Here is an 18,397-nt window from a genome sequence, read left to right as displayed (position 1 = left end):
CAGACAAAGGGCCCCAGTTGTAATCCAATCACAAACAAGAGAAAATCTGCAGATGCTGGAAATCCAAAGCAAAACACACACGCACACAATGCTGGAACAACTCAGCAGGCCAGGCAGCATCTATGGAAAAGAGTACAGTCGACCTTTTGGGCCGAGAACCTTCAGCAGATGCTCTTGCTACCATGAATCTAATGCTCCAAGGATCAAAGTTGGGCTACACCATTTTGTACGTTTGCCAAAGCACAATTTAAACAAAAGATAGAAGATGCTCAAATGTGAATGATGCTTTTGAAAGAGTATGCTGAATTAGTCTTACTGTCAGCAATTATTGCTAAGCTAGTAAATGTTTTGCTCGGTCCTTTTTATAACTAGATTCCAATTCTTTGATTCACTGTTTTGAAATTTTTGCCAATTGGGTACTTCACTTTCCAGACGAACAGCTTTAAGAAGGTTCCTTATGGAAAACCAAATACTGTAGATCCCGGAAATGAAGGAAAATAATCAGCAGGTCAGGAAACATCCCTGGAGGGTGAAATAGAAGTGCTGGATTGTGCTCCCTCGAGCCTGAGCTTTGCATACACACTAAGTACGTCCTGTGATCACAATACCCTTTGCAGCCTGGATCTGAACTCTCTACCATGTTGGAGCAGTGAGCCAGTGAGTCAGTCATACCCTGAGGTTCCAAACCTCAACAGCCCTAATGGCCTAGCAAACTTTGAAAGGTAAGGTACAATTCAAAATATAAAAACACTTAAAATCAATTTAAAAGTAACTAGTTATATTCAACTACTGAAAATTAACAGTTAATATCAGTTATTTTTAAATTGCCTTTATCATCCTTTGTTGAGTTAGTAGATTGCAATCAAGACAACTATAAAAGCAATTATCCCCCTTACTCTGAAGATGAAAAATCACTGAGACTCTCATTGCTTCGAGGAATGAAGCTGGTGTAAAACTGAGCAGTCAGATATGAAGTCTAAGTGGCTATTCAGCCTAACATTCTCGTTCAGACCAGGTGTGGCACAGGAGGTTTGATAAATCAACAAGTGTGTACCTGATTTCTGCACTGAACACCCAGACACTGAAATTGGATATCACTGACCCACAAAGAAGACCTCATTAACAGTTCTCTTCTTCCCGACCTGTGTTTGGGACTCCGCAGTTTGATGTTCAATGTTCTGTGTGTTATTTGCTCATTTGTTGCTGCTTGTGTGATTTGTTCTTTTTTATGTGTTGAGGGTCTGATGGTCTTTGTTGTGTGGGTTTTTTTCTCTAACTGGGTTCTATGGTGTTCATTTGTTTTGTGGCTGCCTGCAGGAAGACTGACCTTAGGGTTGTATACTGTATACATACTGAATTGAATTGACTTTATTATTTACATCCTTCATATACATGAGGAGTAAAAATCGTTACGTTATGTCTCCGTTCAAATGTGCAAACAGCAATTATAGTAATTTATAATAAATATTATGTACAACAGGATAGTCAATATAACATAGAAATGCAGTTGTGTCAGCATGAATTAATTAGTCTGATGGCCTGGTGGAAGAAGCTGTTCTGGAGCCTGTTGGTCCTGGTTTTTATGCTGCGGTACCATTTCCCGGATGGTAGCAGCTGGAACAGTTTGTGGTTGGGGTGACGTGAGTCCCCAATGATCCTTCAGGCCCTTTTTACACACCTGTCTTTGTAAATGTCCTGAATAGTGGGAAGTTCACATCTACAGATGTGCTGGGCTGTCTGCACCACTCTCTGCAGAGTCCTGCGATTGAGGGAAGTACAGTTCCCGTACCAGACAGTGATGCAGCCAGTCAGAATGCTCTCAATCATGCCCTTATAGAAAGTTCTTAGAATTGGGGGGCCATACCAAACTTCTTCAACCGTCTGAGGTGAAAGAGGCACTGTTGTGCCTTTTTACCACACAGCCAGTATGTACAGACCATCTGAGCTCCTCGGTGATGTTTATGCCAAGGAACTTAAAGCTGTTCACCCTCTCAACCCCAGATCCATTGATGTCAATAGGGGTGAGCCTGTCTCCATTCCTCCTGTAGTCCACAACCAGCTCCTTTGTTTCTGTGACGTTGAGGGAGAGGTTGTTTTTTTGACATCACTGTGTCAGGGTGATGACTTCCTCTCTGTCGGCTGCCTCTTTATTATTTGAGATTAGGCTAATCAGCGTAGTGTCATCAGCAAATTTAATTAGCAGATGGGAGCTGTGGGTGGCAACACAGTCATGGGTATACAGAGAGTAAAGGAGCGGGCTTAGTACACAGCCCTGAGGGGCACCTGTGTTGAGGGGCAGAGGTGAGGGAGCCCACTCTTACCACCTACTGACAATCTGACAGGAAGTCCAGGATCCTGCTACACAGGCAGGGTGAAGGCCGAGGTCACTGCTTCTTGTCGAGCCTGGAGGGAATTATGGTGTTGAATGCTGAACTGTAGTCCAAGAACAGCATTCTCACAAAAACATCCTTCTTCTCCAGCTGTGTAAGGACGGTGTGTAGAGCTGTGGCTGTCAATCGGTTACTGTGATAATAAACTTACTTTGAAGCTTTGAAACTTGACCGCTCACAAAAATTCAATGCTCAAGATTAAAAGCAAGTTTATTATCAAAGTACATATATGTCACCACATCCAATCCTGGGATTCACTTTTTGTAGACATTCACAGTAAATGCGACAAGCAAATTAAAATCAATGGGAGACTGCCCCCACAGAGAAGTTTATACGGGATTTGAGTTTTTTTCCTTGTTCTCTTCATACAAAAAATATCATTATAAAGTGTTGCTTAACTATATTAATACTTTGTTCCTTTTATTTAAATATTTAAAAAGTCTCAAATTCTGCGCAAAGTGCCAAATGAATTTTGTGTCTGCATGAGCCTCCTGACCCAGACAAACCTGAATCAATGTCGCTCTTATTGATTCAGTTTGGTACTAATTGCCAAGTTCAAGTATGATAACCATTACACAGAACGGAAGGAAGCAGCAAATTCTGCTTCTGTCCATCAAAGTGACAAAAAAATGATAACAGGGAACACTATTAATATCTTTATTCATAATGGTAAAGGACACACATACAGAGACAGACTTCTTCACTTCTTAATTGTATGCTGACAGGCTTAGTTAAGGGGTTTTAAAGCTTTCTGTTAGAATTGGTGATATTTATTTATTTATATACAGCACGGAGTAGGCTCTTCTGGCCCTTTGAGCTGTGCCACCATGCAATCCCCTGATTTAATCCTAGCCTAATCACAGGACGATTTACAATGACCGATTAATCTACAAACCGGTATATCCTCGGACTGTGGGAGGAAACCGGAGCACCTGGAGGAAACCCCTTGGTCACAGGGAGAACGTACAAACTCCTTACAGGCAGCAGTGGGTATTGAACCCGGGTCGCTGGTTCTGTAAAGCACTGTGCTAACCACTATGCTACTATGCTGCCTCAATATGTAGAGGTCAAAATAATAATCCTAGCTCTAGTGACTGCTACTGTTAATTAATGAAAGAAATTCATTATGCCAATATTTGGTATAACATATTCTCATGTTGGGTTTTAATATACAGAAAATGTTTTAGTTTGTAGTTCTAAATTCAAATCATTCTAATAGACTCTTTTCGTAAGAATTGCTATCCTGTTAGCAATCCCAATAAATGCAGAACTCCATGCATAACAGCTTGAAAAATTGGCCCTCCTCGTAAAATATGTGGTATAATGTCAGTGTAACTGATGTTTCAATTGATGCCAATGCAAAGGACCTTGTTCCAGATTCATGACCTCCTCTCCACTCCCAGTCATTCTTTAATAAATTAATATTCTTTCCAATTTCTGCTAGATATTACTTGAAATTTATGTGAGGTTGCTACAATTTGTTATTTAATTATGTGTCAATTCCAAATTTATTTTCTTATTTCTAAGTAAGCTTTCATCGTCTTGCAGCTTCTCGGGATAGTGCACGAGAGCAGAAGACCCTGAAGGGGGAAACCCCTCTGTTTTTGGCAGCTGCATACTGCCTGATAGATAACGTGCAGTATTTGCTTATCAATGGCTGCAACCCAGACTCCAAGAACGAAGAGGGCTCTTCGGTTTTAATAGCTGGTAAATGTCTCTTTAAACCTCTGCTTATAGAAAATTGAAGTTTAAGACAATTTAATTACTGTTCAAGCCACTTATTGCTATCTTATGATCTAAAGTTAATAATATTAACCATGTATATTTTTATACCCATGGGCTTCCAGACTTCCTGCTTCTAAATTGCCTTTGAATAGCACAGCAAAATAGGCATTTACCCTACAAACAGGCATTGTTTCCTTCAGCTTGAGATTTGTTTAATTCTGCATTCATTCTTCCTTCGAATGAGATGAAAATCAAGCTTTATTTATTTGATCATTACAATGTATTTGAAGGAAATCAAACCAAAGGAACATTTGGGTGCCCTGATCAGCAATCTTCCTTCAGTGAGTTCAAAAAATATCATACGCTTCCTCTTGTGTTTTAACATTTTGCTTCTCTGAGAAGTAGTACCTGCATTCCAGAAGCATAACATATCATTTGAGAGATTCTAGAGCATATCTCCAAATAAAGCACCTTATACTGTAAATGCAACAAGAACTTCAGACATTATTGAAAACCCGAAGCAGGTTTGTCAGCATTTGCATGGGGAGGCGCCTGATTGGGGCATTCCTGACAGGCAAGCTTCATAACCTGTTCTTGTTTTCTTTCAGAAGCCAGTTAAACTGCACATCAATTGGATGTTTTGCTTTTATCAAATTTTCAGCATTTCGCTCATCTTTTCAGCCTTTCCTTCTAGCTGTTTTTCAATGTACAACAAAAATGCAGGTTTTCTTCCTCGAGCGTCATTTTTAATTATAAAAATTATATCTGAAAAAGATGTGTAACTGGCTCTTCTGTAAGTAATAGCCTCATGCCTAGAGATATTAATTTAAAATTATATTCCATATTTCTGTGCCAATATGTGTGATTAACAAACTAGTCAAAAAATAGTGATGCCAGATCAATTTTATGGCCCATTCTAGCCTGTAGAAAAGCATTTTACATAATTTTATGCAACACATTTGCAGCTTCCCAATACAAATGCATTCTTGGCCAGTATGTAAAACAATAGGTTTATTCAGGGGTGGCATAAAAGTAGGATATGGAACTTGTATGGTTATAGAAAAGAAGTATTTCCATTAGATGTTTTACTGTTTGGCAGTCCTCTTCTTCTTGCATATGACTAAAGCAACATTTATAAATTGAGTCCAAAGTTTAAAATGCCACTGGTCTTTTAGGGCAGAGGTTACATTTGTATTGAAGGCAGTGTTTGACAATATGGTCCATTGTTTGTTGCACATTATTGCAAACTCGGCAGAGAAGGGTCTCACTTGATGTAAATATATTAAGTGACCACCCTGCCCATGACCCTTCAGATCTTAATTGAAAATACCAGGGTTCTTCAAAGCTAGTGAAACCCAGAAGCAACAGCTTGGGTCTGGAATTTGTTCCTTGTTTTGGATTGTGCTGCAATTCGTTTCAAAGCACAAGAAGATATAGGAGTCTGTTTAGATCACATTGCTTCAGAGCTTTAATCTACCATAGCACAGAGAGGAAATGGCAGGAAATTGATCCCATAAAATCATATTACAATAAATACTAGCAGTTAATTAGCACCTTCACATATCTTTTAGGACATTCATAGCTTCTACCAAAATAATTTCCTGTTATAATCCATTCCAAGGGTTAACATTCACTTAGCCTTTCACGCACAAGGGCCCCTGTCCTTTTCTGTAGATGTTATCCGTTCTCTGTCCTCTTATTCCTCCCTCCAAAGTGAACCATTTCATGTTTTCTCATGATACTCAAATTACCAACTACTTGCCCATTCACTTAACTTGTCAAATTTACCTGCAAATTATTTGCAATGTCCTTGCAATTTTCCATCCTGCTTATTTTTGTGTACTCCACAAATTTGGCTGTCATACAATTATCTCCTTAATATACATTGTAAGCAGTTGCAGCAGCAGGACCATTTCCCGTGGCATCCCACTGGTCCATTAGACCATAAGACATAGGAGCAGAGTGAGGCCATTCAGCCCATCGACTCAGCTCTGTCATTCCATCATGGCTGATCTCAGATCCCACTGAACCCCATTCCCTGCCTTCTCACGTGTTGGCAACCTGAAAAAGATCTCCTTATTCCTATTCACTACTTTCAATTGACCAGTCCTCAATCTGTACCAATCTATTACCGCAACAATATAGTCTCTTGGAGCTACCAAACGCCAAAGGCTTGGACTCTGTACCTCCCTCTGCAAATGGATTACCCAGGCTCCTCACTGGGAGACTACAATCTGTACAGATTGGAAAACTCACTGATCATCAACACAGGGACACTTCAGAGCTGCATCCTCATCTTCCCTGCTCTACTCACTCTGTATCTGCAACTGAGTGGCTAAGCGTAGCTCCGAAAATGCCTACAAACTTGCAGATGATGCCACTGTTGTTGGTAGAATCACAGCTGGAGATGAAGTGGTGTACGCCGAGTGGGATAGGCCAACTGGTTGGTGTCATATCAGCAACCCTGTGCTCAGTGTTAAAAAACCGAGGAACTGATTGTGGGCCTTAAGAAGGAGAAAGCAATGAACAGAAACCAGTTTTCTTTGAAGGGACTGCAGTAGAAAAGGTGAGCAGCCTCACGTTCCTGTGTGTACCACCTTGGAGGAATTATCCTGGGCCCTGCACGTAGATGCAATAATGAAGAAGGTACACCAGGGTCTATACAATTGAGGAAGGTTAAGAAGATCTGGCATGTCTTTGATGACTCCAATTTCAAGTAAATTTATTATTAAAGTACACGTACAACCACAGATTCATTTCACTTGTGAGCACACTCAATAAATCCATAATTGAATAATAATCATAATAGAATCAATGAAAGACCGCAGCATCCTGGGCATTCAATTAGTGTGCAAAACATAACAAGTTGTGCAAATACAAAAAAGAAAACAATAATAAATAAATAAATAAATAAGCAACAACTATCAAGAACATGAGATGAAGAGTCCTTGAAAGTGAGTCCATAGGTTGTGGGATTATTTCAGTGATGGGAGAAGTGAATTTATCTCTTTTGGTTCAAGAGCCTGATAGCTGAGGGGTAATAACTGTTCCTGAACCTGGTGGCGTGGGTCCTGAGGTTCCTGTACCTTCCTGATGGCAGCAGTGAGAAGAGAGCATCCCCTGGGTGGTGGGGGGGTGGGGGGAGCGTCCTTACTGATGCTTTCCTGTGATAATGCTTCATGTAGATGTGCTCAATAGAGGGGAGAGCTTTACCTGTGATGTACTGGGCCCATATCCACTACAGTCAAAATACTCTCTACTGCACATCTATAGAAGTTTGTCAAAGTTTTAGATGTCATGCCAATCTTTGCAAACTTCTAAGGAACTACAGGCACTGCTGTGCTTTTCTCGTAATTGTACTTGTGTGCCTGACCCAGGACAGGTTCTCCGAAGTAATAATATTGAGGAACTTAAAGTTGTTGACCCTCTCCGAAATAATAATATTGAAGAAATTAAAGGATTGTCTCATGAACCTCTGGTTTCCTCCTCCTGAAGTCAGTAATCAGCTCCTTGGTCTTGCTGACATTGACTAAGAGGTTGTTGTTATGGTGCCACTCAGCCAGGTTTTCAATCTCTCTCCTATATGCTGATACTTCACCACCTTCTGCTTATGACAGTGGTGCTATCAGCAAACTTGAATGTGCCATTGGGGCTGTGCTTAGGCACACAGTCCAAAGTGTAAAGCGAGTAGGGCAGGGGGCCAGGCATACAGCATTGTGGTGCACCTGTGCTGATGGAGAGCTGACAAACATCGACAGATGTAGAGTGGAAACAATTCTGACTGGTTGCATCATGGCCTGTTATGGAAACTGTAATTTGAAGGAACACAGGAGGTTTGCAATGATTAGAAGACTTAACACTTCCCTCATGGGTACAACTCTCAAGGATAACTACATGAGGCAATGTCTCAGGAAAATGACTTCCATGATTACAGACCCCCACCGTTCAGTCTATGCCCTCTTCTTGATGCTGCTATCAGCCCAGAGGCTCAGGAGCCTGAAGGCCCACACTTAAATGTTTCTTCCCCGCTGCCATCACGTTCTTGAAACAGTCTGAAAAACCTGCAGACTATATTTCTTTTAATTTCTCTCAGCAGCCACTACTATTGTTATGTTTCTTTTGTAGGGTAAGTTAATTTATGTTTATGCAATTTATTGTTGTCTTGTAATTACCATGCTGCTGCTGAAAAACTCATTTTCATGGCAATTATTCCCTGTGAATGTATACCTAGGACAGTGAGCTTGAACTCTCATAACTAAACAGTTTGTGAGGGACCTTGTTGAAAGTCCAAATACCACTTCCCCTCTATTCATTTCAGTTGAAGCTTCCTCAAAAAGCTAATCAATTTGTTGGTTATGATTTCCACTTTATGAAACCGCGTTGACCCTGCACCCCTGGATTCTGATCTGCTAAAGGCTCTGCCCTTACTTCCTTAGTAATCGACTCTAGAGTCTTTCAAACAGTGGATATTACGTAAACCAGACTATAGTTATCCACTTTTTGACTCGGTCCCTTTTTGATAAGCACCATCGCAATGGCAACATAAAACTAGTGAGTACTTTTTAAAGTGTATTCTGCGTTGTACTGTATGAAATAATCACCAATTTCCACACAGCAAGCTCCACAAGCAGCAAAATGATTATGGCTAAATAATCATTTGTTTTGTTCCTTAATGACAGTAAGGAGTTTGAGAATAAATATTGGCCAGGATACCTGGAATACCCAAAGTAGCACCTTGGCATCTTTTACATTCATTTGAAACAGAAATCTCTGATTTTATCTGATAGTCAGAATCTGCAATGAGGTGACTCTTCCTCTGTACCAAACTGAAGTGTTAGATTAGCTCTGTTTTTCAAACTTTCAACAACTCTGATTCGGCAGTGAGGAAGCTACCAAACCCGCTACTCTCAATGGGGATGGAGTCAATGAACTGAAACTGAGAGGGTGAGGGAACTGAAACTCAGAGCCTTTTGCAAGCTACCAGGGGACATTCAACTTTGATTCAAAAAAAATTGCCTGCCTACTTCAGTCAAGGTGCAGTCAATGTGCAACTTACAAGAAACATGGAGTAGAGCAGAAAGATGTGTGTGAGAAAGAGAAAAAAAACTTCAAACAAGTGTCCACAGAGGAAGTTTGACAAGAAAATTTGAAATTTGATGTGAGGAGGTTCCTGGTGGAAACTTCTAACCTTGTTGCCGCCAACAGTCAAAGCATTGTTACAAACAGTCTTCTGTCATGGCTAAATTCTGAATACATCATTTATGACAAATCACTGAAACTTATTTCCTCTCTTCAAAGCTATTAGAAATGAAGCTGTTGATATTGTGACACTGCTGCTCCATTCTGGGGCAAGCGTGAACCTGAGGTGCACGAATGACAGGACAGCAATGCACGAAGCAGCCAAACTGGGTAGGGCAGATATCGTTAACTTACTGATTCGTTCTGGAGCTGCCATTGATCCCAGGAGTTCCTATGGACTCACCCCACTGGCTCTTGCTGCACAAAACGGATGGACAGAAATCGTGCAAGTTTTACTCCAGAAAGGTAATGCATCATTTATGGTGTTGATATTAATCAGGGAGCTCTCATGTCTAGAAGCTGATTCACTGTCAGCCAATGCTAAATCTGATGGTGTGTGGTTCTGGTGTCCTGGCTGAGATTCAAATCCACATCCAGTGCATTATTAATGATTAATTTAGGACAAGTACAACAAAAAAAGCATGACCTTTGTAGTTCTAGTTCCAGAATCCTGGCAGTCACATGGTCCATAAATAAAGAAGCTGCTGACTGTTCATAAAAAAGTCCCCATTGAAAGACAGATGATACTAGAAGCACTCCAATGGTGGAGAGATTTTAGATGAATGAGTCAAAATTCACTTGTTCTTTACAAACATCCTACCCCTACCTCACATTGAAGAGCCATGGAATTGTGGTAACAGAAAGTCACTGTGTCCATTGTGAATATTCAGAGTATTCAAATACAATGGATTCTGGTTAATTGGTCCATCGGTTAATCATGGCAGACACTTATTTGGGACAACTCTTAAGGAGCAAAAACTATTCAAGAAAATAGCCAGGATTCCTTTAGTTTATTTGGGACACTATGCCACTTAATTGGGACAGGAGACTGTTGCTGAACAGTTTCAAACCAGTGCCATCTGTGTGGCCGATAGACACTACACTGTGCTTAGAGCGAACAGTTTTCAAATAGCGTAAATTATGTGTGCTTGTGTTCAAAAAGCAGTAGTTTTTGTCACTGACTGATGGCAAGAAATAAGCGGTAAGACAATTTAGAACTGTTCTGCGCATGATTTTCAAAAGGCTTTTGACAAGGTCCCACACAGGAGATTAGTGTGCAAACTTAAAGCACACGGTATTGGGGGTAAGGTATTGGTGTGGGTGGAGAATTGGTTAGCAGACAGGAAGCAAAGAGTGGGAATAAACGGGACCTTTTCAGAATGGCAGGCGGTGACTAGTGGGGTACCGCAGGGCTCAGTGCTGGGACCCCAGTTGTTTACAATATATATTAATGACTTGGATGAGGGAATTAAATGCAGCATCTCCAAGTTTGCGGATGACACGAAGCTGGGTGGCGGTGTTGGCTGTGAGGAGGATGCTAAGAGGATGCAGGGTGACTTGGATAGGTTGGTTGAGTGGGCAAATTCATGGCAGATGCAATTTAATGTGGATAAATGTGAAGTTATCCACTTTGGTGGCAAAAATAGGAAAACAGATTATTATCTGAATGGTGGCCGATTAGGAAAAGGGAAGGTGCAACGAGACCTGGGTGTCATTATACACCAGTCATTGAAAGTGGGCATGCAGGTACAGCAGGCGGTGAAAAAGGCGAATGGTATGCTGGCATTTATAGCGAGAGGATTCGAGTACAGGAGCAGGGAGGTACTACTGCAGTTGTACAAGGCCTTGGTGAGACCACACCTGGAGTATTGTGTGCAGTTTTGGTCCCCTAATCTGAGGAAAGACATCTTTGCCATAGAGGGAGTACAAAGAAGGTTCACCAGATTGATTCCTGGGATGGCAGGACTTTCATATGAAGAAAGACTGGATGAACTGGGCTTGTACTCGTTGGAATTTAGAAGATTGAGTGGGGGATCTGATTGAAACGTATAAAATCCTAAAGGGATTGGACAGGCTAGATGCAGGAAGATTGTTCCCGATGTTGGGGAAGTCCAGAACGAGGGGCCACAGTTTGAGGATAGAGGGGAAGACTTTTAGGACTGAGATTAGGAAAAACTTCTTCACACAGAGAGTGGTGAATCTGTGGAATTCTCTGCCACAGGAAACAGTTGAGGCCAGTTCATTGGCTATATTTAAGAGGGAGTTAGATATGGCCCTTGTGGCTACGGGGGTCAGGGAGTATGGAGGGAAGGCTGGGGCGGGGTTCTGAGTTGGATGATCAGCCATGATCATAATAAATGGCGGTGCAGGCTCGAAGGGCCGAATGGCCTACTCCTGCACCTATTTTCTATGTTTCTATGATGGTTTCAAGCATTCAGGCTTGGAGATGCCAGAAACAGCTGGGAGTGAAAATGAAACGATTTCTCTAGTTCAACAGGTTAGGACCTACTAAGAATTTAAAGGATCAAGCCCTATTTTATCTAATTTTTTTTCCAACCTTCTGTTATGGATCAAGTCTTTTTGATATGGAAAAGGAAGGGTATAATATGCTTTCATGATTTATTCTTGAATAACTGTTTCATGTCTTTTGAACAGTTGTTCAATGAATATAATTTGCCCAGATCCCATTTTTTTTAGATATTTACAAATAAAAAACTTTTAAAATCTTACGCTACCTACTTTTCCGACTTCATACTCAACTGATACCAGTGAAAAAAATTTAGGTTTTAATCCTTATCAGAAGTGTTTAATAACAATTATATATGATATAATTATGAAAATACAACCAGGTATATCAGATAAAATTTAAAATGAATGGGAAAGGGAACTTCAACTTCACTTACCTATAGAGAAATGGGAGAAAATTTTTCAATTAGTTAGCTTTTCCTCTATATGTACTAAACATACGTTGATACAATTTAAGGTGGTACATAGGGCTCATATGTCTAAAGATAAACTAGCTCGTTTTTACTCCCATATAAATCCTGTTTGTGACAGATGTCACTCTGAGATAGCTTCTTTGACTCATATGTTCTGGTCTTGCCCTTTTTTGGAAAAATTTTGGAAAGATATTTTTAATATTATTTCAACAGTTTTGTGCATTGATTTACAACCTTACCCCATTACCGCAATTTTCGGTTTACCAATGATGGATCATAGCTGTTTATCCTCTTCAGCTTGTTGGATGATCGCATTTGTTACATTAATGGCTAGAAGATCCAACTTATTGAATTGGAAAGATACCAATCCCCCTACTACATTTCAATGGTTTTCCCAAACCATATCATGTTTAAATTTAGAAAAAATTAGAAGTGTCATTTTTGATCCTTTGGTTAAATTTGAAGACACCTGGAAACCATTTATTCAACAATTTCATTTGATTTACAGTCAGTGCGATGAGTTGCTGTGTTAAAGTGTGACAGATACAGGGCAAAAAGTGTTATATTTGAAGGTATGCAGTATACGGAATAAGGTAGATGATCTTGTAGCACAGTTAGAGATTGGCAGGTATGACGTTGTGGACATCATTGAGTCATTGCTGAAAGAAGATTATGGTAGGCAGTTTAACATCCAAGAGTACACATTTTAATCGAAAGAACAGGCAGGTAAGCAGAGGAGGTGGCATGGCTCTGTAAGTAAAAACTGAAATCAAATCTTTAGAAGGAGGTGACATGGAATCAGATGATGTAGAATCCTTGTGGGTAGAGTTAAGAAACTACAAGAATAATAAGACTCCAGTGGGAGTTATATACAGGCCTCTGAACAGTAGCCAGGATGGGGGCTACAAATTAACAAAAGATATTCCACAAGAGATAGGAAAGATATGTCAAGAGGATGAATTACGATTGTCATGACAGATTTCAATATGCAGGCAGATAGGTAAAATTAAGTTGGTGCTGGACCCCAAGAGCCAGAGTCTGTAGCATGCTTACAAGATGGCTTTCTAGAGTAGCTTGTAGTTGAATCCACTAGGGGATCAGCTTGTAGTTGAGGCCACCAGGGGATCAGCTATTCTGGATTGGGTATTGTGAGCAGGATTTGATTTGGGACCTTAAGGTAAAGGAACACTTGGAGGCAGTGATTATAATATGATAGGTCACCCTGCAATTTGAGAGGGAGAAGCTAAATTCAGACGTATCAGTATCACAGTGGAGCAAAGGGAATTACAGAGGCATGAGAGAGGAACTGGCCAAAGTTTATTCAAAGGGGACACCAGCAGGAATGACAGGAGAGCAGCGATGGCTGGATTTTCTGGGAGCAATTCAGAAGGTGCAGGATAGATAAATCCCAAAGAACAAGATTTCTCAAGGCAGGATGACACAACTGTGGCTGACAAGGAAGTCAAAGCCAACATAAAAGCAAAAGAGAGGGCATACAAATGAGCTAAAAATAGTGGGAAGTTAGAGGATTGGGAAACTTTTAAAACCCAACAGAAGGCAACTAAAAAAGCCATAATGAGGAAAAGATGAAATATGAAGGTAAGTTAGCTAATAATATCAAAGAAGATACCAAAAGTTTTTTCAGATATATAGAGTAAAAGAGAGATGAGACTAGATATTGATAGCTGGAGAGTGGCACTGGAAAGGTTGCAGCGGGGAACAAGCAAATGGCGGATGAATTGAAAGGAGGCACATGATATGACAGGTAAAAATTAGCATGGTTTCCTTAAAAGAAAAACCTTGTTTGACAAATCTGTTGGAATTCTTTGAGGAAATTACAAACAGGATTGTTGCACGGGGCAACTGAGGAGAACCCAAGTGCAGGACACCGGCACGTCGACGGAGTTGGGGATGCTGGCGTAGATGTGAACGTAGAACAGCAAACCAGAGGAATCTTGACAAGGAGACAGGGATCTACAGGGACTATAGAACATAGAATAGTACAGCACATTACAGGCCCTTCGGCCCACACTGTTGTGCTGACCTTCAAACCCTGCCTCCCATATAACCCCCCACCTTAAATTCCTCCATATACCTGTCTAGTAGTCTCTTAAACTTCACTAATGTATCTGCCTCCACCACTGACTCAGGCAGTACATTCCACGCACCAACCACTCTCTGAGGAAAAAAACCTTCCTCTAATATCCCCCTTGAACTTCCCATCCCTTACCTTAAAGCCATGTCCTCTTGTATTGAGCAGTGGTGCCCTGGGGAAGAGGTGCTGGCTATCCACTCTATCTATTCCTCTTATTATCTCTTGTACACCTCTATCATGTCTCCTCTCATCCCCCTTCTCTCCAGAGAGTAAAGCCCTAGCTGCCTTAATCTCTGATCATAATGCATACTCTCTAAACCAGGCAGCATCCTGGTAAATCTCCTCTGTACCGTTTCCAATGCTTCCACATCCTTCCTATAGTGAGGTGACCAGAATTGGACACAGTCCTCCAAGTGTGGCCTAACCAGAGTTTTATAGAGCTGCATCATTACATCACCACTCTTAAACTCTATCCTTCGTCTTATGAATAGAGTTTAGACTATCCTGAAACTAGAGCAGAACCTGGAACTAAACTTAGAACTAACGGTTCTAAGCGGACGAGAGCACGAAGTATCACACAAGAACAGACCAACAAATTGGCAACCTGTGTAGTGACGCCATCGTACTTATTTCACAGTCTCTGATGCAAACCAGGTGTACTGTAATTAAGTTAACTAGCAGCAATTGGAAATCTAATGGCTGAAATTAGGGCATAATCAGGAAGAAAGGAGCATTAAACGGGAACAGCCAAACAGAACCATGACAAGGATAGACAAAGAAGAATTGGTGGATGTTGTGTACTTGGATTTTCAGAAGGCCTTTGACAAGGTGCCGCATATGAGGTGGCTTAAAAAGGTAAGAGCCTCTGGTATTAAAGGAAGGATTCTAGAATGAATAGAACATTGTCTGATTGGAAGTAGGCAAAGAGTAGGAAGAAGGGATCCTTTTCTGATTGGTTCTGGGGACTACTGGTGTTTCACATGGTTCAGTGTTGGAGACCACTTCTTTTTACGATTTATGTCAATGATTTGGATGACAGAATTGATAGCTTTGTTGCCAAGTTTGTGGATGATACGAAGATAGGTGGAGAGGCAGGTATTGTTGAGGAAGCAGGGAGGTTGCAGAAAGTCTTAGACAGATAAGGGGAGTGGGCAAAGAAGTGGCAAATGGAATACTGTGCTGGGTCGTGCACTTTGGTAGAAAGAATAAAAGTATAGACTATTATCTAAACATTGCAAAAATTAAAAAATCCAAGGTGCAAAGGGGCTTGGGATTTCCTAAAGTCAGTAGTGAGAAAGGCAAATGCAATATTAGAATTAATTTAGGAAGGACAAGAATATAACAGCAAGGATGTAATGCTGAGGCTTTATAAGGCACTGGTGAGGCGTTAGTTGGAGTATTGTGAGCAGTTTTGGGTCCCTTAATTAAGAAAGGATGTGCTGACATTGGAGAGTGTTCAGAGGAGGATCATGAAAATTATTCCAGGAATGAGGAGTGATTAATGGCTCTGGGCCTTCATTTTCTGGAATTTAGGAGAACGAGTGGGTGTTGTTGCATGAATGAAGTAACTGGAGAAAATTACTGGTAGATACAAAGCAACTTCTTTATTCGACAAAGCGAGGTACAGCAGACATCACATGGAGAAACTTTTGGTGGAAAGGTCTGCTGGCCCAACGTGGGGCTCAGTATTTTATGTGCCAAACACCAAAGGACAACTTCATATTTACAATGTATGGACAATGCTTTCTTTGGAACTACATACAACCTTCACACCTCCTGATTCACATCCACACCACAGACATCCAAATGAATTTTAATCAGCATTTTCTGGACTGGGATTCACAGCTTTTAGGAACCTATTGTTCAGAGCTGCACTCCAATTTAAATGCACAATACGTTTTCTGAAGTGAAGAGTGGTAGCCAAAGGCAATTGCTAAATGTACACGTCCTTTTCCCAAAAATCACTCTAACAGTGGGGATCTCACTAATGCGTATTGAATGTTGAAAGGCATTGACAGAGTGCATGTGGACAAGATGTTTCCTATTGTGGGGAAGTCTATGACCAGAGGACACAGCCTCAGAATAGAGGAGCAGAGATGAGGAAGAATTTCTTTAGCCAGAGGATGGTGAATCTGTGGAATTCATTGCCACAAGCAGCTATAGAGGCCAAGTCATTGAGTGTATTTAAGACAGAGGTTGATAGGTTCTTGATTAGTCATGGTGCAAAATCGTATGGGGAGAAAGCAGGAGAATAGGATTGAGAGGGAAATGGATCAACCATGATGGAATGGTGGAGCAGACTCAATGAGCTGAATGGCCTAATTCTGCTCCTGTATCTTTTGGTCTTATGGTCTTAAGGCTAATTTGTTCTCTTGCTATTGATTTTTTTAGCCCACTTCCTGACCATGTATGCAATACCAGCCAGGACCAGTCACTTTCACCTCTCAGAATGTAACAGAAAAGAAGATCGATAGATTAATATTTGAAAAGACGCAGGTTGTTGGGATTTCATGATCTTAAATACATGTTCCAATTTCTTTCTACGACTCTTTCTTTCTGTTACTCTTTAAGAGCACATCCTTCCCCACATAGAACTTCACCGTTCCTACCTTTCCAAATCAAGTATTTTAATTTTGTTTTGATTTAATGCATGGATGTTCTTCTGTAAATTAGTGCTCTCATCTACACAATTTGCTGCTATCCTTAAAACTGTGCCATGTCCAGATTTTGCACTGTTCCCTATTTCCTCGTCTATAATCATGAGCGCATGCGGTGAAAAGCTGAGGTGCTCTGCAGGTTGCTTGGAAACGCAGCTTGTCTTGTTCCACCAGAGCATATTTCCTTGATTTAAAGTCCTGATTGCTTGTGTATTTGTTCAGACAAGATATTTGGTCATAATCACATTTCCCAAGGAGGCATTGGATCACATAGAGGGAGAGAGAGCTTAAATGAAGTGAGCAGGGGCAGTCAGCACATTTTGCACACCACAGTTTCCAAGGAGACATTGCATTGTGCATAATTAAGCACTTGGCAAGGACCAATTAAAAAAAAGTAGGCTTAAGCAGAGCAGCCATTGTGTGAGTGGGCCAGTGTTAGAATGGGAGATGAGGTTTTAGCTTATCAAGGCTTAGGAGAGGCATAGACCAATTTTTTTTGTTGTTTTTTATTCTTTCTTTGTTTCTTATTTCACATTTAGAGCAGTGGGGATGCCAGGCAGGATAGAGGAATGCTCTCTTTGCAGGATGTGGGTAGGTAGCGAGACCTCCAATGTCTCTGACGACCACAGCTGCACGAAGTGCATCCAGCGGCAGCCAGAACAGATAGTGGAGTGATTGTGCAGAAAGATGTTGTTAAACCTACATACAGAATCAGGAATCTAAAGGTCAAGCATGGTAGGACTAATGCTCGGACCTGCATATATTTCAATGCAAGGAGTATTGTAGGAAAGGCAGATGAGCTTAAGGCATGGATCAGCATGTGGAATTATGACATTGTAGCCGTTAGTGCAACCTGGTGGCATGACTGGCAGCTCAGTATTCCGGGGTTTTGTTGTTTTAGTCATGATAGAGCAGGAGGTTAAAGAAGGATGGATGTTCTTTCTAATCAGGGAAAATGTCATGGCAGTTCTCAGACAGGACAGAAAGGAGAGCACATCTAATGAGGCTTTATGGGTAGAACTGAGGAATAAGAAAGATATGACCACATTAATGGGATTATATTACAGACCTCCTAATGGATTAGACATTGTCTTCAGGCAGAAAAGTCAGAGAGTGGTAGGAGATAGTTCTCTGACTGTAGGCCTGTGGCTGGTGGAGTGCCACAGGGATCGGTGCTGGGTCCATTGTTGTTTGCCATCTGTGTCAATGGTCTGGATGATAATGTGGTAAACTGGATCAGCAGATTTGCAGATGACACCAAAACTGGGTGTGTAGTGAACAGTGAGGAAAACTATCAAAGCTTGCAGCAGGAGCTGGACCAGCTGGAGAAATGGGCTGAAAAATGGAAGATGGAATTTAATGCAGACAAATGTGAGATGTTGCACTTTGGGAGGGCCAACCAGGTGGATCTTACAGACTGAACAGTAGGGCACCGAGGAGTGTGGTAGAACAGAGGGATCTGGGAATACAGATCCATAATTCATTGGAAGTGGCATCACAGGTATATAGGGT

General features: G+C 41.0%; 1 protein-coding gene across 2 annotated transcripts in view; it reads left to right on the top strand.

Annotated features, from left to right (window-relative positions):
* Window positions 1–18,397, top strand: part of asb14a (ankyrin repeat and SOCS box containing 14a) — a 49,403-nt gene that overhangs the window by 8,984 nt on the left and 22,022 nt on the right. The window contains exons 5-6 of one of the 2 annotated variants that reach the window (XM_072280111.1): window positions 3,939–4,097; window positions 9,414–9,659. In XM_072280111.1, the coding sequence (XP_072136212.1) occupies window positions 3,939–4,097; window positions 9,414–9,659 (405 nt within the window). The remainder of the gene's footprint in view (window positions 1–3,938; window positions 4,098–9,413; window positions 9,660–18,397) is intronic. The other variant, XM_072280112.1, reaches the window with a different exon arrangement.

Source organism: Mobula birostris, chromosome 16 (genome assembly GCF_030028105.1).
Source record: "Mobula birostris isolate sMobBir1 chromosome 16, sMobBir1.hap1, whole genome shotgun sequence".
NCBI lineage: Eukaryota > Metazoa > Chordata > Chondrichthyes > Myliobatiformes > Myliobatidae > Mobula > Mobula birostris.
This window is presented reverse-complemented; position numbering and strand designations above follow the sequence as displayed.